Genomic DNA, 24,326 nt, shown 5'->3' with positions numbered 1-24,326 from the left:
TTCTCCCTCTGGCTTTAAAAAGTGAAACAGCCCTTTGAAGAGGAAGAGAGGGGAGGAGGGGGGGGGTGCAGTCCTGTACTCCCATTCAGCCTGGACTGTAAGGATCATTTAGTGTGTCGACCCAGATACCAGACACAACACAGAGCTGGAGAGCCAGCTGAGGACCTGACAGAGCGCAGGCATGAACGACATCAAGCTGGCCCTGCTGGGAAGCCAGGGGGCTGGGAAATCAGGTGAGCGGCTCGATGTGTGCTTTTTAATTCAGCTATAGAAAAACATCTCTACGTGTGCTGCTTTATTTTTGTTATGACAATCCAAGAGGGGTGGATTTTCAAATTATTTATATATATTTCTGGTGACTAATCAATCACTATCTGGTTTGGAAAACAAACCCTGTAGCAAATTTAGACTTCTAGATTTTTGTGAGCAACACTACACTAACAGGTTAATCTGCTTTACTACTGAAGTCAAATATGTTTCAAGTGATGTTCTGTGCTGAAAAAAGTATCTGGAGGACACTAACCTGCTCATTTCTCATGTTATTTCATTTATTTAAGTTGCATTTCAGTGATTCTCTGCTTCAAACTAGATTCTATCAATAAATTTTTCTAAGAAGGTTTAAAAACTGTAAAACTAAATTACTTTCAGATGCAGCTAATGCTTGTTATCATTATTGGCTGGACTTCAGCTTAATTTCTTGTTTAATCCATTTATCATGTGATTAAACAAATGTCATGAAATAGTGCAAAGTACAGCCAACTCTCCGAACCCCAAAGACACTGAGTTTACTAATAACATGCTATAAATAAAGAGGAAAAGCAAAAGCTTATACTGAGAAGCTGGAACTAAAGAATATTGGCCATTTTTGTTCCTGATGTTTGACAAATCAAAACTTTAGGAATTGTTTTTGCTGCTTGTTTCCCCTTCAGACACTGAAATATCATTCAAAATGTTTAAAGTGCAGCACAATGATTCTACACACAGTTTGTTATCTGATGGGATGTGAAGGGGCTGAGGTGAGCTAAAAATACAAAAGGACATACTAATATATCTGAATTCGAGGTCTGTCTGTGTATTATCCTGTCCTAAATATTCTGGGAGGATTCAGCCTTATCGAAGGTGTTATGAACAGGGAGGAACTATATGTTGACCAAAGATGTAAATAGAGGAAACGGTTTAAGCCCGAGCTGGACGACGGGCGGGCTCAGAGATGAGCTGGTTTCTTAACTCTAAAATCTGCTCTTATAGAAATTTAAGCTTAATTGATTGTGGACAGATTGATGAAATGTGGATGTTAATAAACACTATTGCAATTTCCTGTTTATTATTAATCTGCAGACCTCACCTGTCGCTCAGAGACACTGGAAATGGCTCCAGCAGCTCCAGTTGAAATAATATCTTAAATATCTTGAACCCAGAGAAAGGACGAATTCAGGAAAATAACTTTTTTAAAGATACTGTCACACCTGTCAACCAACAGTTTTGTGTTTCAGTTGGACACTTGTTGGCAAAGTGAGGCATGGATTGAACAAACAGCTTTACAAATGTCATTAAAAGTAACACACCTGAACCAGGTAATCTGCAGTGGGGATGGCAGGTGTAGTTGGAAAGCAAGCAGGACAGTGGCCCTTGAGGACCAGGATTAGCCATGCTTGGTTTAGATTAACACAGGTCATTGAAATGTTATACTTTATTAAACCACTTTAGCCAGTTAGATTAGCTTTGAACATCTGATTAAGCTGCACGTTTTTAAGCAGTAACACATCACTGGCTCCGTTCAGTGGGGTTCAACTGAAATAATGAGATTATATCTAACTTCAGAGAGTCCCTGTCTATGTGAAATTAAAGCTCATGTGTCGTGGAGCTGTTTTGATGGCTGGAAAAAAGAAAAGATATATTCATGTGCTCAACCTGTAAGGTCTCTGTTGTAACTAAGCAGGGTTTTTACTCTGTCCGTTCTGTATTGTGCTGATAGATTTCTATGTTTACATATGTAATATCTAAAACAACTCTGCATTTTGATCTAAACAACTTTCAAACCTTCCAGCAGCTTATTTCCCAAGACTCTCAACAGTTTATGCAACCATACCTCCAATCTGCAAGGTCAATACATTCCAGATTTTATTTAGAAACTAGTGGAAAAATGCTGTTTAGGCAAAGAGGAGAGTTATAGGACCCTTGTTGCTGCTTGGAGTCATGTTGCATATACAGTATCTGGGCTCAGTCTCTGTGGTGGTGCTGGTGGTTAAGACTCTGCTCTGTGTAAGAGCTTTAATAAAACAATAGGATGCCTCCACTCTTAAAGTTTGGCAGTGATGCAGAGCTGATACTGTGGACTTGCTATAGCCTCTATTGGCTGCATGTGCACGCTCTGCATGAGTCACTTTAATAATGTTTGTTTTGACTCCTGCTTTGATTGTCTAGTTCTTGTTACTAATGATATCATCATCGTGACTCCATGAATGCATGCTTGGGTAACTTGCTGTGCCACATCCATCTTTGTGTGTCCCTGTAGCCTAAGTATAACCCCTATATAACCCCTCTGGAGGCCCATGGCCACCACCAGGCCTTCAGAAACGTCAGACCTTAATTGAAGCTGATTGTGAGTGGGATCAAAAGTGGCCCAGATGGTCTGTTTTATGTGTTGCTCTCAGTTCGGAGGCGAAGCAGAGGGGGAAATATAACCATTTAGCTTGCCAAATGTGCACGCAGACCTTCAAGCGAAGCCATGGAGCCTCTTTCATCTGAGGCTTTAGTTTCACTGCTTGAATCCCAGAGCTTGTTGTTGGAACCGTGTTACGCCTGCAGGAGTTAGTGAGGGCAATTTTTCCCCTCACTGCTGCCACCTGTGATGGGTGAGATTGTAATGATGCCATGATTCATTTTGTTTTTCATTTCTCGTGTTTCTTCCAGCTGTCCTTGTGCGGTTCCTGACCAGACGCTTCATTGGAGAATATGCCTCAAATACAAGTAAGTGTTTCACGATTAAATGGGGTGATGAAATGGTTCTTGGATGGATGTTTTCTTATGGTCCTGGTAAACTACTATACAGTGATCAGCCAGGACATTGAGTCCACTTGGTGGTTTTATTGTTGTGTTGGACAGGTATCAGTGTGGGCACTCTGACCAGTCTGCGGCCGTGCAGCTCGACATGCAGCAACCAGCGATGCATGAAGTTTTCTGAAGAGTCAGAAGTGTGTGTCAGTTAGAAGTGCACAAATGTCGCCTGAAGACTTATAGGTTTAAAGGAATAGTTTGTCACTTTAGGAAAAATGCATTAACATTTCACTCTTTGCGTGGCTTTCTTACTTATTTGTTATATTTATTTCATTTATATCTAATTTGTATAAATCTTACCATGAAGTTAGGCGTATAGGCTTATTTGCTTTTATACCTTTGTCAGAAAAAGAAGTGATGTACCTCACATTTGGGAACCTTAACCTCCTCCTTTGCAGGTCCCTAGATGTGTAGTTGGAGCCATCTCCTTGTTTCCAGAATCTATTGCATGCTAAGCTAAACTAACACAAACTTTATTGCTTTATATTTAATAGACAGATTCAAGAAAGGTACTGGACTCCCTACAATTCTCTTTGTAAGAAGCTATTCTTTTAATGAGACAAGGATACCTAATTAAATTAATCAATCTCTTGGCTGATTTTTTTACTGTTTCTAATCCTCATTACAGATTCCCTGTACCATAAGAGGCTGTCCATCGATGGCAGACAGCTGAATCTGGAGGTTTTTGACCCCTGCTCTCAGGTACAAAGTGGCAAGAAAAAGTGTGCAAACCTTTTGGAATTTCATGGTTTTCTGCATTAATTTGTCATAAAATCTGATCTGATCTTCATCTGAGCCAGAAGTATGAACAAATATAATGTGTCTAAAATAATAACACAAAAGAAAAATTATTGAGAACAACTATAAAAACCTGCTGGTGGAAAAATGATGTGAGCCCTTGGATCTTAAACACAGCAAATATGGCTAAACCGATCCAATCTGTGTGGGTATTTCTGAGAAGATTTTATTAGAAAAGCAGAGCTTTAGTTATTTGGTTTCCTCGCACATTTCTTCAGGTGGGCTGGAAATTTACTCAGACTTTAGATTCCAACATTTTGTATTAATTGTCAGAGAATCATTGCTAAAATAAATTGTCTATAAATATTGAATTTCTCTGGAAACAACAAAATACAATGCAATCCTTCAGCTGAAGCGAAAACATAATCATTTCTTGTTTTGGAGCTACAGGGGTTTAACCACAGTAAAACACTTGCTGTTTTATAGTCTGCTGGGGAAGCTGCAGCACACGAACATGGCCTAGAGGTGAGCTGTGGTCAGATCTTTACGTTGGGCCTGCACGTGTGTGATTCAAGCAGCACTTAAAGTTGGAAATCCAGAGGATTTCTGAGCATATTTTGTGGAGATGTAAGCCAGTGGCTGTCTGTTCGAAGATATGAGTCGTGCATCAAGCTCAAGACTGAGGCCTGAAAGTCATTTTACTACACAGTTAGTATTTTATTGAAATACCCCCAGGCTCAGCAAAACAAGAGCCAGTCTGTGTCTTTGTTGGTTAAACTTGCTGTAACGCTGCCTTCTAACAAGAAACACTGGGTTGGTGTCCTGCCCTTCTGACCTGGACTGCTCAAAGAAACTATGGAGCCAATACAGACAAAGGGATGAGTGCTTTTTCACAGTGGTGAAGCTCTGTGGTTTGAGGGCTCAGACATGTCCTTGGGCCCCTCGTCCTTCCTCTAGTGTTTATTTTTCCTCAAGGTGACTTAAAACTTGCACAGAGACATTTCTCCCCTGTGTAAACTGGACTCTTTTAGCCACTTTATGGCTATTTTATCTTTAAGTTTATGTCAACAAAGCCACACGTGGAGCCATGCATTTGTGCCTATTTCCACCAAAACATAAAATGTTCACACAATATATTGACTTTTTGTGAGTTCAATTGTTGTTTAGGTTCTTGCAGCACTTAGTTTGGGAAAGTTTGTGGTCTGGCTTAACACAGAAAATCTTCAGTGTCTTCAGTATGTGGATTTAAACAAAAACAAAGTTGTTGGAAACTTGGACCTTGACTATAAGCTCATGTTCAAGATTTTGCATGATTCTGAACCTTGACAGAGCTCAGAGGCCAGGTGTATACTCGAGGAGCCAGTGGACTGGGCAGACGGCTTTGTGGTGGTGTACAACATCAGTGATCGCACCTCCTTCATCAATGCCAAGAACATCCTGCTGCAGATTCGAGAGGCGCGCATAGACAACTGCAAAGGGTCAGCCTTATGTGTGCAGTCTTATTCTACAAACTGACTCTTAAATATTTAAGACTGTTATTTCAGAAATCTGCCTAAATAATGTCTGCAATACAATACAATAGGCATGGTAACCGCAATTTTGAAGGGTTTAAAAAGGGTTTGCTCATAGTTTTTCTTCGCACCAAATGCAAAATCACCAAAACTGAAGTGTTAACGTTTGCAAACAATTCCATTTGGGGATTCTAACAATTATTGAGATACAGTATATTCGTGTAAATTGTTTATTAACTGAATGTGCTGTAAACACTATAGGAAAACAGGGCAAAACAAAACGTTGCCCTACTTTCTTTGACACTGAACAGGGATTCTCATGCAGTTTTGAGTTTGAGGAATGCTGGGAGTCCTGACTGGCCTGACAAACTGATAAATGATTCATGATGACAAGTGAGGGATTCACTGCAAACCTACAGGCATCTCCTAAGTTTGGTCTGTTGGAAAACATCCCTCCCACATCCATCAAGCTCCCTGACTTGTATCCAAGATTCCTGATAATGTGGAGAAAGAGATTTAGTTATTAATTCAGTGACAAGAACGCGAGGATAGATCAGTGAGATCAGTACTTCTTGATGAAGATAAGGATTTGTAATTCTGTATATATTCGATTGACTTGTGTTATGTGTGTGTTAGATCATGGATTTGGTTGTTTACTAGTTCAGTTTTTACTTGTTTTAGAAGCCAAAAATAGTCAGGGATCATACAGTTAGAGAATAGGATTGAAAGGAAATTACAGAAGTAAACTAGAGGGTTAAGTAACTCTTTAATCCCAGGGGGAACTTGTTTTGTGTAGTAACACAAAGACATAAATAAAGAAACTGAAGGAAACATAAAGAAATAAATAAAGTGCAGGTAAATACAAAAAGATTATTTAAATTTGCTAATTCATTTGCAATTTTTAAAGTTAAGAATTTATATTAACTTTAAAGTAGACTGCCAATTTAACTCATTATTTCAAGTTGGAAAAACGTTTTACTCTTACTTTTCTAAATTAGCTTTTGTTAAAAGAGAGTTTTCTTGCTGCTTTTTTCAAAACTTAATTGATTGATTGTATAAAATATTCCGCATTTGTCCCCCAAAAGTTCTGAATTATATTTAGTGTATTTTAAATCTGTGAATATTACTAAATAAAATAAAGGTGATGAGTCTGAACAGTGCTTCTCTAGACAAAATGCATGATGGGTTTTGGGGGTTAAATAAATAAGGATTATTTAAATGGCTCCTCATCTTCTTCATCTGATCAGTTCATGTCTCTGCTTCAGGGAGATGGGAGTTCCTGTGTGTCTGGTAGGAAACAAGCAGGACCTGTGTCACGCCCGGCAGGTGTGTGAGGACGAGGGGCGCTGCCTGGCGCAGGAGAACCGCTGTCACTTCCAGGAGGTCTCAGCAGCCGAGAGCTACCAGGACATCGCCAACCTCTTCACTCAACTCATCCGGCAGGTGATGGAGCATCTTAAGTACCGAGCTGACCGACGTCGCTACAGCGGCTCCAAGTCTATGGCTAAACTCATCAACAATGTGTTTGGCAAGAGGAGGAAGTCGGTGTGATGGTTTTGGCTGTTCATCACCTGGAGGGACTGGGATGTTATGTGTTTGGAGCCATGTTAAAGTGAATTTGCAAAGAGGTAACGTAGAAAACCCGAGCAACTACCCCGAGCTGTGGGTCTGCAACTACAAAATGTTCTCTTTAGGCTTCTGCTTTGAGTTAAAACAGCTGTTTAGAAAAGTCTGATTGTGCTGTTGGGATAAAAACAAAGCAGGTTATCATTGGATGGGGCAGTAGTTCGGAGGATGGTTAAGAAAAATCTATCTCCCTGCACAAAATCAGACTTTTCTCTGAGGGTGTTTCAAGGGTTGCAAGTTGAAAAGTTTGGGAACTAGTAGACGGAGAATCCAGTTCTAATACCACATATACTCTGTTGACGCCTTACTTACAAAAAAATCTTTCACCTGTTTGGCTAAAGAGCTTTGAGGTTGAAGTCTAATGAAGTTCTTTTCAGAATTAATTGAAATAATTAAACCACTAAGAAAATTTGTAAATGGTCCCAACCGTGCTGCAAAGCTGTACAGAAAATGAAGCACAATCTGTAGTAGGAATAGGATGGATGTGAAAACACACGCAGTCGAGGTAATTTTATTTGTGTGCACTTTTCATAGACAATGGAAATTCAAGTTGCTTCACGTCAGCACAGAAGCAAATTAATCAATGTTATGAAATGACATCAACTCAAAATAACATGACACAGTGACACAATCTGTTCTTAGATTTCTAAATTAGATTAAAAAAAAAACTACAACCCTCCTCAAAATGGAAGAAACCTCAAAAAGAACAGAGGAATGATCCCAATGAATACGATGGTTGAGTTTTTCATAGTACAAATATCTAAAAAATAATTTCTAAAAAAATAAGTTGTCTTCAGAAAATAGTTGATTGAACATGAAGTAAACCAGACTAAAATATTTCACCAAGCATCCAGTCCAAATAGTTACAGACACAGTTTATCAAATTACTGCTGACACCAACACAGAGCTGATTTCCAAGCTTAATTTCTGGCTGGCGTATTGGCAAAGTTTCTGCACCTGATACGTTAAAGTGAGAAGGTTTGATTGGCTGTAATCGGTTTCTCCTCCATCGTTCACTCGTCCCAACATGGAGGAATGTGAGTGTTATTAGCTGCTGATTAGCCAGCGACAGTAAAATGTTCAGCCAGCTTTTCTTAAACCAACATATTTGTTGAGCATTTACCCAACACCAAAGTCTCCCTCATCAGTGTGCTCACAGTGTGTTACAAGTACTGCATCCTGTTAAATGAAATAACACATTAAAGCCTTATTTCATGAATCCTGTCGGGATTCTGATCTGCTGTTGGCTTAAACTGACTTTCTGTAACGTGATGTGGGGAAACATGTCTTTTATATGTTTGAAATGAGGGGTAAAAAGAGAGGTTTCATGCATATTACAGCATCGAAATAGAGATTTGTTTTCACAGTAATACTACACCGTCAGCCATTATGTTTGTTTATCAGTTCTTACTGTAATGTTGCCTGTGATGCTTCACACCCTTGGCTGGATTAACCTCTCAGATCCTGCATCATGCAAAAATCTGTTGTTGGGCTTCTGTTGACCCCCACTTTACACTGAAGTTTCAGTGGTACAGTACAGAAACAGTACTCTCAATTTCATTTCAGTTTAATTCTGTTTATTTACACAGAACCAAACCACAGAAAAAGTCAAGCTACCTTACAATGTAAAGTTTAAGACCTATACAGAATTATATGTGGAAAACCCAATAAATCCCACTTCATTAAGCAGTAGGTGACAGTGGAGAGGAAAAACTCCCTTTAATTAAATAAACCTCCAGCAGAACCAGGCTCAGGGTGGGCGGCCATCTGCCTCGACTGGCTGGGATCTCAGTGCTCAGTAGAAACAATTCTGTTTTGACTGTTGCTCAGTCATCCTTTGTGAGGGAATAATAATGGTTTACTGTTGGATTGTTCATGATTACATTTGATAAATTACAACAATGATCCAAAACCATCACCGCACAAGTTCAGACAAATGTTTTATCAGTTTAGACAGAAACTAAATTAAGCAAACCTGCAGTTTTATTAGTGCCAGGTCAGTTTCCCACTTTGCACGGTTAATGATCCAGCTTTTGTCATACTCCAGCTCACTGCTTATATTTCCATATTGTTGCCATTATTAAAGACGTATTTTAAATTGTATTAATCATTACAGTGATGTATGTTCATCTGACAAATAGTATTACCTACAGTATATACTAATGGCCAGTTTAATAATTCAGTTATTCCACAGAGTCAAAAGAATTGAAAAACATCTTAAACATGAACTTTTATGACTTTTAAATGTAATTAAACCCTCTAAAAACGCTTACACATACCAATTAAGGGCATGAACTGATTTAATGCTGTGCTGTTGTTCTTCTTAAATCCAGTTATGTCACCATGATGTTGTACAGAAAGAATGTACCACACGTGAAAAACGTTCTGTAGATGAATGTTCCTGTTGTAAATACTGTAAAAACACCGGCTGTTCCAGAGGAAATTAAAGTTAAACATTGCTTAATAAGATGCCTGTTTCAGTTCTTCAGAGGGGCTGCTGTTTCCCTTCAGTTTAACTTTAATTAGATGATCATGAGAGAAGGCATTTCTCTAAATCCGTACAAAAAAATGGAGGAATTTCCTGTGTGTAACTGCTAAAAATAGCAGTTTGAAGGCAGGAGAAGTGAGAAATGCACGATTGTTATCTTGGATTTTGGCTTTCAAACAAAGACATGTTCCCCACAGGCCCACTAGATGTCAGCACAGTTATCTGAGAATGATTCCACATACAATGATTTGCTGCTTTTGAGATTATTACACAGTCAACTCAAATTATGAAGGCAGATAAAAGATAGGTGCACGACTTAGAAAGAATTCCTCTGCTTTGAGAGCGCTGTCAGACAGGTCACACTTGGAGTATATTCAAAGCATTTTTATCAAACCATTGAGTGATGGAAAATTGTGGAGAAACATGTCATATAAGTTTAGTTTTTAAATCCTCACTTACACTATTTACTGTAACAGTGTTATTAGTGTCTGAAATCTGAAATCTGAAATGTTGTGCAGTTTATTTAGACTTGGAGAACTGTATGTAATGTAAAATATATAATACTAAAAAGAAGTGTGACCTATTCATTATTTTTATATATCACCTTGCTCATTTACATACTACTTTCAAAGGATGTTTGAGCACATTGAGAGCCATCTTTGCAACATGACATAAAATCTGACCCTGATTCTGTCTTTAATGTTTCGCTAGCTGCTATTAATTTATACACACATACAAATACACGTGTGCTCACAGCTGCTAACCTGTGTTTTTTCCACCAACAAGCTTTTGCAGTTGTTATTTTTCTTCTCCACTGATTTATTCATTTGAAAATACATGGACATCATACAGTACAGTATTAAGCTTGAGTTTAAGTGTGGCCAGTTTCATGATTGTACACGGTCAATCTGGTCAAGTCTGTGCATATTTGTGTGTCCCAGTTAGAGCTTCAAACTCATTTAGAATCAACTGCATCCAAAATTATCATATTCATCTATTGGACAGATCAGACATAGTGAAGTGTAAATTAGCCGTGTGGATAGATCTGTTAACTTATGCACGATAACCCAATTACTGTTTTAATAAAAATGTGTCTCCTCTGATTGCCTCTCAGTGCCTCTTTAACACATTCAAATGAAGAATATTTAGTGAAGACTAGACAGAAAACACTGCAGCCTCCTCACGTTCGTCATCATCATCACAGCACAGGTGGCAAATGAAAACCGAATCTCTGCAGGAGTCTTTTTTGTCAGTTGTTATGAATCAATGAACAAAGCGAACACGTTTCTCTGTGAAATATTATTCATCATGATGTTATACCACGAACTTAAACACATTAAACACGTGGTGACATCGTTTTATATGCTTGTGCTGTATTTCATCCATTTTAGTTACAAAGATTTTTATGGTTTTCATTTCAAATGATCCTTGACATTTTCAGAGAAACGCATTTATGCACCATTTCTGAAAGACGTTCCATTTGTTATTCTAAAAAAATAAAATCTGCACAGGAAGTCATGCATTTTACATTTCCAGCAGCAACAGCAGGCTGCTTTGAATAGAGAAAAAAGTATGTAGTTGGCAGGAGCAGCCATAACCACTGTGGCTGAACAGAAAAAGAAAAGAGCTCCACCTACAGAGACTGAACAGGAAACTAAAGAAAAAGACATCACAGTGCCACCCACTGAGTTTGACTGACAGGTAATTCCTGGAGACAGCAGCGCGGAAACGCTGCCAGCATTAGCTCGCATAAAAATAACAAGATGTCAGGAAAACATGCATTAAGGTAAAGAAGGAAAATCTGTGATAAAATCCACTTCATAACCTCATCTCCCACTCCTCTTTCCTTCCATCCATCTCATTTTTATTCCAGAGAAATAAGGAGTGCAGACAAATGGAGGAGGAACGTCCAAGCGTGGCCTTGTAGCTTCAGGTCAGTGATCTTATTTGGCCCCTGTGTGGAGGAAGAATTGGTTTTGGCTCGGCTGAACCAAGGGGATTGGATGCTGCTGGGACACTGCGAGAGCCAATCAGAAAGGCCATCGATCAGTTCCCCTTAATCTCACAGCTGGTGAGCACATCCTTACTCCAATCTAAAACTAGGCAGCTTAGTCGGAGTGACAAGGGATTGGATGGCTTCCAAACACTTGAACCTCCAAAGAAATGGATCCATGTTAGAGAAGGAACAGTTTGTCTGCAGCATCATATGGTACTTTACTCTGTACTCGCCATCCTTCACTGTGACTGCAATCATGGCTGCAAAAATAAATAGCTCTTTAAGCTGTTTAGTCTGGTGCTGACTGCCTGTTCATTAAAACATAGAAATAAAATATTGGTGTAGTAAGATATGAACACTGTAGACTGTTGACTGTGACACTGTGACTTGCTCAAAGGGATGTTTTTGTCATGCACTGCGGTCATGCTGCATGAATTTATTATTATACACACAGCGATTGCCTGCTGGACGTATATACTGGATACTATACTATATTGGTGCTGTTCAACCAAATTTCAAATAGTTTTCATGAGCCGAGTGAGCTAGTGAACATTTAGCTGTGCTGTAGCTCCTGTAGCCTGCTTCATGCTAGTGAAACTAAACCTTTAAACTGGACTTCACAAACACAAACTTACACACAGTGTAACACAACAATAAGTAGATTCATTGTGACAAATTGTCCCTACAATAATGTTTTAATCTCAGGATCAGTTCTCGATTTACCTGTATTGGAAAGAATCACAATCCAAACAGGACCCACATGAAGCAGGAGCAGCACTGCAGCTGATCATGATCATCACCATATTCAGACATGTTACAGCCTCATAGATGAGCTTTAGAAGCGTGGCTCATCCTGACACAGATGGTGTGAGGACCGATATTACATTACTTTGTGTTCCAGTCCTGGAAAGGCCTGTGCATGAACAACTGTATTTGAAGATGTCTTGACAGATCAAAATATCCTCTTCAAGAGCAGAAGGCTGCGTCTGTGGTAGAGGAAAGTTGCCCAAACATGTCAGAAAGTAAATCAAAATATGATCCATGTAAAGGTCACTACAGTAGTGTTGTATATGTGACAGGTTTTTAAAAGATATTCATGTTGTGCACGTGCTCCTCTTCAGGGATCCAGAGAAACGAGCCCATAATAAACACAATTTAGGAGTGAATTTAAATTTTAAGTAGTAATTACCAAAGGATTAGTGTGCTACTTCTTTGGTTGGTGATATTTAATCTGAAACATATAGTAATGTGAAAAATGATAATACGGTGTGAAATCCTTTGTTTATTCTGGGAAACTTCATGATGTGCGATGCTCCCTTTTTCAGAAATGTCCAGTTCAGCCTCACATAGCTGCTCAAACTCACACCTAGAAACACCCCACTAGATTGAATTATAATGATTTCTCTCAGGTATGTTTAAATTTAGCTCATAGTTCATATGAAGCAATATTTCTAGTATCATATGTCTGAGTACTGCAAAAGAAAAGAAAGACAGAAATACATAAAAACTTGCCTCATGTCAGCTAAAGTCCACTGTACAGTGTTATCAAGCACAAGTTTATTGTATATTGTGTTATACTATCAATTCTAATGTAGCTGTAACACAGCCTCTTGTGTCGAACACTCCCCAGTTGTCAACAGGGAATCTGTTGATTGTTTTTCCTCTGTAACCTTTAGACTTTCCAGATTTTCCCAGCCAATCAAGGAGCTGAAGCAAACCATCATACCCCGGGGAGTTTAGGTGCAGCTCTGTGACAATCAAACGAGTTTGTAAAACACTTGTTTTTCCTTCGTGTTTTGCTCTTCGTTCCATTCCTCCTGGGTGAAGGGTTGTGGAAGTTTAGCCCAGTTAATAACAAAAAAGTAAAAAAACAAAGTGAGTTACGAGAAAGATAAATTTGCCCTGAACAAAAAATAAACCTGAGGCTGGCAGGAATTAGTTTTGCAGGTTTTTGGCACACAATCCAAACTTTTGGATAAACTGGAATCTTACCTAATAGTGATGCTGGAGGATCAGCTAAGTCAGCAAGATTCATTCTCTGTGCAGCATGTCTGTAGATAAATGTGTGGCCGTCCATGCAGCAGCTGTTGAGTTATTTCAGTCTGAAGTGGTGGAGCGACCGAGAAAATTCAGAAATTAAACCTAAATATAATCAAGGCATGTGTTAGAAAATGATAAATGCTTCAATGTAAGAAAAACAGTTTTTCTCCTTCAGCTCTGACAAGAAACAGCAGGCTGTGGTTTCATATGCAAAACCATGTGCAGCCTGCCACAAATTGCAGCAGATTTCTGGTTTTCCCTCCCCTAAATTCGGCTGTTACTGTATGAAATGTGGACCCGGTGACCCAGCCTCGCATAGCATTATATCTGACAAACAGCCCTTCCACAAAACATCACCTAAATTTGTCTTTGCCCTTTTCACACAGAGGGCATGACGGCAAGTTATGCCATAGCAGATGGCCAAAAAGGCCTCCTTTTTTCACAGACTGCTAATTAGAGCCCCAACCACAGCTCACCTTTAATGTCAGCCACAGACTGCTCTTAGCGCAATTAGCCTAATGGGGTCCGGGCTGGTGAACAGCCTGTAATTTTTAGTCGGGGCCAGCCGTTGCATTGGCATTGATGATCAAAATAAAGGACAAGAGGGGTCTAATGCACAGCAGTTTCTTTTAACACTGCAGCGAATGGAAGATGAGACTGCAGCCGATGATTATCCAGAGAAATGATTTAATTGGATGCATTAGGAATAAACGAGACTAAAATATTTCACCAAGCATCCAGTCCAAATAGTTACAGACACAGTTTATCAAATTACTGTTGACACCAACACAGAGCTGATTTCCAAGCTTAATTTCTGGCTGGCGTATTGGCAAAGTTTCTGCACCTGATACGTTAAAGTGAGAAGGTTTGATTGGCTGTAATCGGTTTCTCCTCCATCGTTCACTCGTCCCAACATGGGGAATGTGAGTGTTATTAGCTGCTGATTACCCAGCGACAGTAAAATGTTCAGCCAGCTTTTCTTAAACCAACATATTTGTTGAGCATTTACCCAACACCAAAGTCTCCCTCATCAGTGTGCTCACAGTGTGTTACAAGTACTGCATCCTGTTAAATGAAATAACACATTAAAGCCTTATTTCATGAATCCTGTCGGGATTCTGATCTGCTGTTGGCTTAAACTGACTTTCTGTAACGTGATGTGGGGAAACATGTCTTTTTAATGTTTGAAATGAGGGGTAAAAAGAGGTTTTCATGCATATTACAGCATCGAAATAGAGATTTGTTTTCACAGTAACTACACACGTCAGCCATTATGTTTGTTTATCAGTTCTTACTGTAATGTTGCCTGTGATGCTTCAGACCCTTGGCTGGATTAACCTCTCAGATCCTGCATCATGCAAAAATCTGTTGTTGGGCTTCTGTTGACCCCCACTTTACACTGAAGTTTCAGTGGTACAGTACAAAACAGTACTCTCAATTTCATTTCAGTTTAATTCTGTTTATTTACACAGAACCAAACCACAGAAAAAGTCAAGTACCTTACAATGTAAAGTTTAAGACCTTAACAGAGATATACGTGGAAAACCCAATAAATCCCACTTCATTAAGCAGTAGGTGACAGTGGAGAGAAAAACTCCCTTTAATTAAATAAACCTCCAGCAGAACCAGGCTCAGGGTGGGCGGCCATCTGCCTCGACTGGCTGGGATTCAGTGCTCAGTAGAAACAATTCTGTTTTGACTGTTGCTCAGTCATCCTTTGTGAGGGAATAATAATGTTTACTGTTGGATTGTTCATGATTACATTGATAAATACAACAATGATCCAAACACCATCACACGAATCAGCAGTTCAGACAAATGTTTATACAGTTATAGCAACATTAACTAGACATGTATTATAATATTAGTGCCTGAGGTCAGTTCCCACTTGCACGGTTAATGATCCAGCTTTTGTCATCCCAGCTCACTGCTTATATCCAATGTTGCCATTATTAAAGACTATTTAAATTGTATTAATCATTACAGTGATGTATGTTCATCTGACAAATAGATTACCTACAGTATACTAATGGCCAGTTTAATAATTCAGTTATTCCACAGAGTCAAAAGAATTGAAAACATCTTAACATGAACTTTTATGACTTTTAAATGTAATTAAACCCTCTAAAAACGCTTACACATACCAATTAAGGGCATGAACTGATTTAATGCTGTGCTGTTGTTCTTCTTAAATCCAGTTATGTCACCATGATGTTGTACAGAAAGAATGTACCACACTGAAAACATTCTGTAGATGAATGTTCTGTTGTAAATACTGTAAAAACACCGGCTGTTCCAGAGGAAATTAAAGTTAAACATTGCTTAATAAGATGCCTGTTTCAGTTCTTCAGAGGGGCTGCTGTTTCCCTTCAGTTTAACTTTAATTAGATGATCATGAGAGAAGGCATTTCTCTAAATCCGTACAAAAAAATGGAGAGAATTTCCTGTGTGTAACTGCTAAAAATAGCATTTGAAGGCAGGAGAAGTGAGAAATGCACGATTGTTATCTTGGATTTTGGCTTTCAAACAAAGACATGTTCCCCACAGGCCCACTAGATGTCAGCACAGTTATCTGAGAATGATTCCACATACAATGATTTGCTGCTTTTGAGATTATTACACAGTCAACTCAAATTATGAAGGCAGATAAAAGATAGGTGCACGACTTAGAAAGATTCCTCTTGCTTTGAGCGCTGTCAGACAGGTCACACTTGGAGTATATTCAAAGCATTTTTATCAAACCATTGAGTGATGGAAAATTGTGGAGAAACATGTCATATAAGTTTTTTTTAAATCCTCACTTACACTATTACTGTAACAGTGTATTAGTGTCTGAAATCTGAAATCTGAAATGTTGTGCAGTTTATTTAGACTTGGAGAACTGTATGTAATGTAAAATATATAATACTAAAAAGAAGTGTGACCATTCATTATTTTTATATATCACCTTGCTCATTTACATACTACTTTCAAAGGATGTTTGAGCACATTGAGAGCCATCTTTGCAACATGACATAAAATCTGACCCTGATTCTGTCTTTAATGTTTCGCTAGCGCTATTAATTTATACACACATACAACACGTGTGCTCACAGCTGCTAACCTGTGTTTTTCCACCAACAAGCTTTTGCAGTTTTATTTTCTTCTCCACTGATTTATTCATTTGAAAATACATGGACATCATACAGTACAGTATTAAGCTTGAGTTTAATGTGGCCAGTTTCATGATTGTACACGGTCAATCGGTCAAGTCTGTGCATATTTGTGTGTCCCAGTTAGAGCTTCAAACACATTTAGAATCAACTGCATCCAAAATTATATATTCATCTATTGGACAGATCAGACATAGTGAAGTGTAAATTAGCCGTGGGGAAGATCTGTTAACTTATGCACGATAACCCAATTACTGTTTTAATAAAAATGTGTCTCCTCTGATGGCCTCTCAGTGCTCTTTAACACATTCAAATGAAGAATATTAGTGAAGACTAGACAGGAAACACTGCAGCCTCCTCACGTTCGTCATCATCATCACAGCACAGGTGGCAAATGAAAACCGAATCTCTGCAGGAGTCTTTTTGTCAGTTTATGAATAAATGAACAAAGCGAACACGTTTCTCTGTGAAATATTATTCATCATGATGTTATACCACGAACTTAAACACATAAACACGTGGTGACATCGTTTTATGTGCTTGTGCTGTATTTCATCCATTTTAGTTACAAAGATTTTTATGGTTTTCATTTCAAATGATCCTTGACATTTTCAGAGAAACGCATTTAGCACCATTTCTGAAAGACGTTCCATTTGTTATTCTAAAAAAATAAAATCTGCACAGGAAGTCATGCATTTTACATTTCCAGCAGCAACAGCAGGCTGCTTTGAATAGAGAAAAAAGTATGTAGTTGCAGGAGCAGCCATAACCACTGTGGCTGAACAGAAAAGAAAAGAGCTCCACCTACAGAGACTGAACAGGAAAAAAGAAAAAGACATCACAGTGCCACCCACTGAGTTTGACTGACAGGTAATTCCTGGAGACAGCAGCGCGGAAACGCTGCCAGCATTAGCTCACATAAAATAAACAAGATGTCAGGAAACAGCATTAACGTAAAGAAGGAAAATCTGTGATAAAATCCACTTCATAACCTCATCCCCACTCCTCTTTCCTTCCATCCATCTCATTTTTATTCCAGAGAAATAAGGAGTGCAGACAAAGGAGGAGGAACGTCCAAGCGTGGCCTTGTAGCTTCAGGTCAGTGATCTTATTGTGGCCCCTGTGTGGAGGAAGAATTGGTTTTGGCTCGGCTGAACCAAGGGGATTGGATGCTGCTGGGACACTGCGAGAGCCAATCAGAAAGGCCATCGATCAGTTCCCCTTAATCTCACAGCTGGTGAGCACATCCTTACTCCAATCTAAAACTAGGCAGCTTAGTCGGAGTGACAAGGGATTGGATGGCTTCCAAACACTTGAACCTCCAAAGAAATGGATCCATGTTAGAGAAGGAACAGTTTGTCTGCAGCATCATATGGTACTTTACTCTGTACTCGCCATCCTTCACGTGTGAATGTCGAGAGGCGCGCATAGACAACTGCAAAGGGTCAGCCTTACGTGTGCAGTCTTATTCTACAAACAGACTCTTAAATATTTAAGACTGTTATTTCAGAAATCTGCCTAAATAATGTCTGCAATACAATACAATAGGCATGGTAACCGCAATTTTGAAGGGTTTAAAAAGGGTTTGCTCATAGTTTTTCTTCGCACCAAATGCAAAATCACCAAACTGAAGTGTTAACGTTTGCAAACAATTCCATTTGGGGATTCTAACAATTATTGAGATACAGTATATTCGTGTAAATTGTTTATTAACTGAATGTGCTGTAAACACTACAAAAAACAGGGCAAAACAAAACGTTGCCCTACTTTCTTTGACACTGAACAGGGATTCTCATGCAGTTTTGAGTTTGAGGAATGCTGGGAGTCCTGACTGGCCTGACAAACTGATAAATGATTCATGATGACAAGTGAGGGATTCACTGCAAACCTACAGGCATCTCCTAAGTTTGGTCTGTTGGAAAACATCCCTCCCACATCCATCAAGCTCCCTGACTTGTATCCAAGATTCCTGATAATGTGGAGAAAGAGATTTAGGTATTAATTCAGTGACAAGAACGCGAGGATAGATCAGTGAGATCAGTACTTCTTGATGAAGATAAGGATTTGTAATTCTGTATATATTCGATTGACTTGTGTTATGTGTGTGTTAGATCATGGATTTGGTTGTTTACTAGTTCAGTTTTTACTTGTTTTAGAAGCCAAAAATAGTCAGGGGTCATACAGTTAGAGAATAGGATTGAAAGGAAATTACAGAAGTAAACTAGAGGGTTAAGTAACTCTTTAATCCCAGGGGGAACTTGTTTTGTGTAGTAACACAAAGACATAAATAAAGAAACTGAAGGAAACATAAAGAAATAAATAAAGTGCAGGTAAATACAAAAAGATTATTTAAATTTGCTAATTCATTTGCAATTTTTAAAGTTAAGAATTTATATTAACTTTAAAGTAGACTGCCAATTTAACTCATTATTTCAAGTTGGAAAAACGTTTTACTCTTACTTTTCTAAATTAGCTTTTGTTAAAAGAAGGTTTTCTTGCTGCTTTTTTCAAAACTTAATTGATTGATTGTATAAAATATTCCGCATTTGTCCCCCAAAAGTTCTGAATTATATTTAGTGTATTTTAAATCTGTGAATATTACTAAATAAAATAAAGGTGATGAGTCTGAACAGTGCTTCTCTATACAAAATGCATGATGGGTTTTGGGGGTTAAATAAATCAGGATTATTTAAATGGCTCCTCATCTTCTTCATCTGATCAGTTCATGTCTCTGCTTCAGGGAGATGGGAGTTCCTGTGTGTCTGGTAGGAAACAAGCAGGACCTGTGTCACGCCCGGCAGGTGTGTGAGGACGAGGGGCGCTGCCTGGCGCAGGAGAACCGCTGTCACTTCCAGGAGGTCTCAGCAGCCGAGAGCTACCAGGACATCGCCAACCTCTTCACTCAACTCATCCGGCAGGTGATGGAGCATCTTAAGTACCGAGCTGACCGACGTCGCTACAGCGGCTCCAAGTCTATGGCTAAACTCATCAACAATGTGTTTGGCAAGAGGAGGAAGTCGGTGTGATGGTTTTGGCTGTTCATCACCTGGAGGGACTGGGATGTTATGTGTTTGGAGCCATGTTAAAGTGAATTTGCAAAGAGGTAACGTAGAAAATCCGAGCAACTACCCCGAGCTGTGGGTCTGCAACTACAAAATGTTCTCTTTAGGCTTCTGCTTTGAGTTAAAACAGCTGTTTAGAAAAGTCTGATTGTGCTGTTGGGATAAAAACAAAGCAGGTTATCATTGGATGGGGCAGTAGTTCGGAGGATGGTTAAGAAAAATCTATCTTCCTGCACAAAATCAGACTTTTCTCTGAGGGTGTTTCAAGGGTTGCAAGTTGAAAAGTTTGGGAACTAGTAGACGGAGAATCCAGTTCTAATACCACATATACTCTGTTGACGCCTTACTTAAAAAAAAATCTTTCACCTGTTTGGCTAAAGAGCTTTGAGGTTGAAGTCTGATGAAGTTCTTTTCAGAATTAATTGAAATAATTTAACCACTAAGAAAATTTGTAAATGGTCCCAACCGTGCTGCAAAGCTGTACAGAAAATGAAGCACAATCTGTAGTAGGAATAGGATGGATGTGAAAACACACGCAGTCGAGGTAATTTTATTTGTGTGCACTTTTCATAGACAATGGAAATTCAAGTTGCTTCACGTCAGCACAGAAGCAAATTAATCAATGTTATGAAATGACATCAACTCAAAATAACATGACACAGTGACACAATCTGTTCTTAGATTTCTAAATTAGATTTAAAAAAAACTACAACCCTCCTCAAAATGGAAGAAACCTCAAAAAGAACAGAGGAATGATCCCAATGAATACGATGGTTGAGTTTTTCATAGTACAAATATCTAAAAAATAATTTCTAAAAAAATAAGTTGTCTTCAGAAAATAGTTGATTGAACATGAAGTAAACCAGACTAAAATATTTCACCAAGCATCCAGTCCAAATAGTTACAGACACAGTTTATCAAATTACTGTTGACACCAACACAGAGCTGATTTCCAAGCTTAATTTCTGGCTGGCGTATTGGCAAAGTTTCTGCACCTGATACGTTAAAGTGAGAAGGTTTGATTGGCTGTAATCGGTTTCTCCTCCATCGTTCACTCGTCCCAACATGGAGGAATGTGAGTGTTATTAGCTGCTGATTACCCAGCGACAGTAAAATGTTCAGCCAGCTTTTCTTAAACCAACATATTTGTTGAGCATTTACCCAACACCAAAGTCTCCCTCATCAGTGTGCTCACAGTGTGTTACAAGTACTGCATCCTGTTAAATGAAATAACACATTAAAGCCTTATTTCATGAATCCTGTCGGGATTCTGATCTGCTGTTGGCTTAAACTGACTTTCTGTAACGTGATGTGGGGAAACATGTCTTTTATATGTTTGAAATGAGGGGTAAAAAGAGAGGTTTCATGCATATTACAGCATCGAAATAGAGATTTGTTTTCACAGTAATACTACACCGTCAGCCATTATGTTTGTTTATCAGTTCTTACTGTAATGTTGCCTGTGATGCTTCAGACCCTTGGCTGGATTAACCTCTCAGATCCTGCATCATGCAAAAATCTGTTGTTGGGCTTCTGTTGACCCCCACTTTACACTGAAGTTTCAGTGGTACAGTACAGAAACAGTACTCTCAATTTCATTTCAGTTTAATTCTGTTTATTTACACAGAACCAAACCACAGAAAAAGTCAAGGTACCTTACAATGTAAAGTTTAAGACCTATACAGAGTTATACGTGGAAAACCCAATAAATCCCACTTCATTAAGCAGTAGGTGACAGTGGAGAGGAAAAACTCCCTTTAATTAAATAAACCTCCAGCAGAACCAGGCTCAGGGTGGGCGGCCATCTGCCTCGACTGGCTGGGATCTCAGTGCTCAGTAGAAACAATTCTGTTTTGACTGTTGCTCAGTCATCCTTTGTGAGGGAATAATAATGGTTTACTGTTGGATTGTTCATGATTACATTTGATAAATTACAACAATGATCCAAAACCATCACCGCACAAGTTCAGACAAATGTTTTATCAGTTTAGACAGAAACTAAATTAAGCAAACCTGCAGTTTTATTAGTGCCGGGTCAGTTTCCCACTTTGCACGGTTAATGATCCAGCTTTTGTCATACTCCAGCTCACTGCTTATATTTCCATATTGTTGCCATTATTAAAGACGTATTTTAAATTGTATTAATCATTACAGTGATGTATGTTCATCTGACAAATAGTATTACCTACAGTATATACTAATGGCCAGTTTAATAATTCAGTTATTCCACAGAGTCAAAAGAATTGAAAAACATCTTAAACATGAACTTTTATGACTTTTAAATGTAATTAAACCCTCTAAAAACGCTTACACATACCAATTAAGGGCATGAACTGATTTAATGCTGTGCTGTTGTTCTTCTTAAATCCAGTTATGTCACCATGATGTTGTACAGAAAGAATGTACCACACGTGAAAAACATTCTGTAGATGAATGTTCCTGTTGTAAATACTGTAAAAACACCGGCTGTTCCAGAGGAAATTAAAGTTAAACATTGCTTAATAAGATGCCTGTTTCAGTTCTTCAGAGGGGCTGCTGTTTCCCTTCAGTTTAACTTTAATTAGATGATCATGAGAGAAGGCATTTCTCTAAATCCGTACAAAAAAATGGAGGAATTTCCTGTGTGTAACTGCTAAAAATAGCAGTTTGAAGGCAGGAGAAGTGAGAAATGCACGATTGTTATCTTGGATTTTGGCTTTCAAACAAAGACATGTTCCCCACAGGCCCACTAGATGTCAGCACAGTTATCTGAGAATGATTCCACATACAATGATTTGCTGCTTTTGAGATTATTACACAGTCAACTCAAATTATGAAGGCAGATAAAAGATAGGTGCACGACTTAGAAAGAATTCCTCTGCTTTGAGAGCGCTGTCAGACAGGTCACACTTGGAGTATATTCAAAGCATTTTTATCAAACCATTGAGTGATGGAAAATTGTGGAGAAACATGTCATATAAGTTTAGTTTTTAAATCCTCACTTACACTATTTACTGTAACAGTGTTATTAGTGTCTGAAATCTGAAATCTGAAATGTTGTGCAGTTTATTTAGACTTGGAGAACTGTATGTAATGTAAAATATATAATACTAAAAAGAAGTGTGACCTATTCATTATTTTTATATATCACCTTGCTCATTTACATACTACTTTCAAAGGATGTTTGAGCACATTGAGAGCCATCTTTGCAACATGACATAAAATCTGACCCTGATTCTGTCTTTAATGTTTCGCTAGCTGCTATTAATTTATACACACATACAAATACACGTGTGCTCACAGCTGCTAACCTGTGTTTTTTCCACCAACAAGCTTTTGCAGTTGTTATTTTTCTTCTCCACTGATTTATTCATTTGAAAATACATGGACATCATACAGTACAGTATTAAGCTTGAGTTTAAGTGTGGCCAGTTTCATGATTGTACACGGTCAATCTGGTCAAGTCTGTGCATATTTGTGTGTCCCAGTTAGAGCTTCAAACACATTTAGAATCAACTGCATCCAAAATTATCATATTCATCTATTGGACAGATCAGACATAGTGAAGTGTAAATTAGCCGTGTGGATAGATCTGTTAACTTATGCACGATAACCCAATTACTGTTTTAATAAAAATGTGTCTCCTCTGATTGCCTCTCAGTGCCTCTTTAACACATTCAAATGAAGAATATTTAGTGAAGACTAGACAGGAAACACTGCAGCCTCCTCACGTTCGTCATCATCATCACAGCACAGGTGGCAAATGAAAACCGAATCTCTGCAGGAGTCTTTTTTGTCAGTTGTTATGAATCAATGAACAAAGCGAACACGTTTCTCTGTGAAATATTATTCATCATGATGTTATACCACGAACTTAAACACATTAAACACGTGGTGACATCGTTTTATGTGCTTGTGCTGTATTTCATCCATTTTAGTTACAAAGATTTTTATGGTTTTCATTTCAAATGATCCTTGACATTTTCAGAGAAACGCATTTATGCACCATTTCTGAAAGACGTTCCATTTGTTATTCTAAAAAAATAAAATCTGCACAGGAAGTCATGCATTTTACATTTCCAGCAGCAACAGCAGGCTGCTTTGAATAGAGAAAAAAGTATGTAGTTGGCAGGAGCAGCCATAACCACTGTGGCTGAACAGAAAAAGAAAAGAGCTCCACCTACAGAGACTGAACAGGAAACTAAAGAAAAAGACATCACAGTGCCACCCACTGAGTTTGACTGACAGGTAATTCCTGGAGACAGCAGCGCGGAAACGCTGCCAGCATTAGCTCACATAAAAATAACAAGATGTCAGGAAAACATGCATTAACGTAAAGAAGGAAAATCTGTGATAAAATCCACTTCATAACCTCATCTCCCACTCCTCTTTCCTTCCATCCATCTCATTTTTATTCCAGAGAAATAAGGAGTGCAGACAAATGGAGGAGGAACGTCCAAGCGTGGCCTTGTAGCTTCAGGTCAGTGATCTTATTTGGCCCCTGTGTGGAGGAAGAATTGGTTTTGGCTCGGCTGAACCAAGGGGATTGGATGCTGCTGGGACACTGCGAGAGCCAATCAGAAAGGCCATCGATCAGTTCCCCTTAATCTCACAGCTGGTGAGCACATCCTTACTCCAATCTAAAACTAGGCAGCTTAGTCGGAGTGACAAGGGATT

General features: G+C 38.7%; 2 protein-coding genes across 2 annotated transcripts; both read left to right on the top strand.

The window, feature by feature from the left end:
* On the top strand, positions 1-7,810 carry LOC113165354 (ras-related and estrogen-regulated growth inhibitor-like protein). The gene is made up of 5 exons (XM_026364773.1): positions 1-233; positions 2,914-2,970; positions 3,686-3,759; positions 5,125-5,273; positions 6,572-7,810. The coding sequence occupies exons 1-5, from the start codon at positions 182-184 to the stop codon at positions 6,855-6,857; spliced, it is 618 nt and encodes a 205-aa protein (XP_026220558.1). The 5' UTR covers positions 1-181; the 3' UTR covers positions 6,858-7,810.
* Positions 7,811-18,029: 10,219 nt separating this feature from the next.
* Positions 18,030-22,083, top strand: LOC113165399 (ras-related and estrogen-regulated growth inhibitor-like protein). Its single transcript, XM_026364831.1, has 2 exons — positions 18,030-18,052; positions 19,349-22,083. Exon 2 carries the CDS (start codon positions 19,353-19,355, stop codon positions 19,632-19,634), a length of 282 nt encoding a protein of 93 aa, XP_026220616.1. The 5' UTR covers positions 18,030-18,052; positions 19,349-19,352; the 3' UTR covers positions 19,635-22,083.
* Positions 22,084-24,326: the final 2,243 nt, after the last annotated feature.

The sequence above is a fragment of the Anabas testudineus genome, chromosome 6 (genome assembly GCF_900324465.2).
Source record: "Anabas testudineus chromosome 6, fAnaTes1.2, whole genome shotgun sequence".
NCBI lineage: Eukaryota > Metazoa > Chordata > Actinopteri > Anabantiformes > Anabantidae > Anabas > Anabas testudineus.
This window is presented reverse-complemented; position numbering and strand designations above follow the sequence as displayed.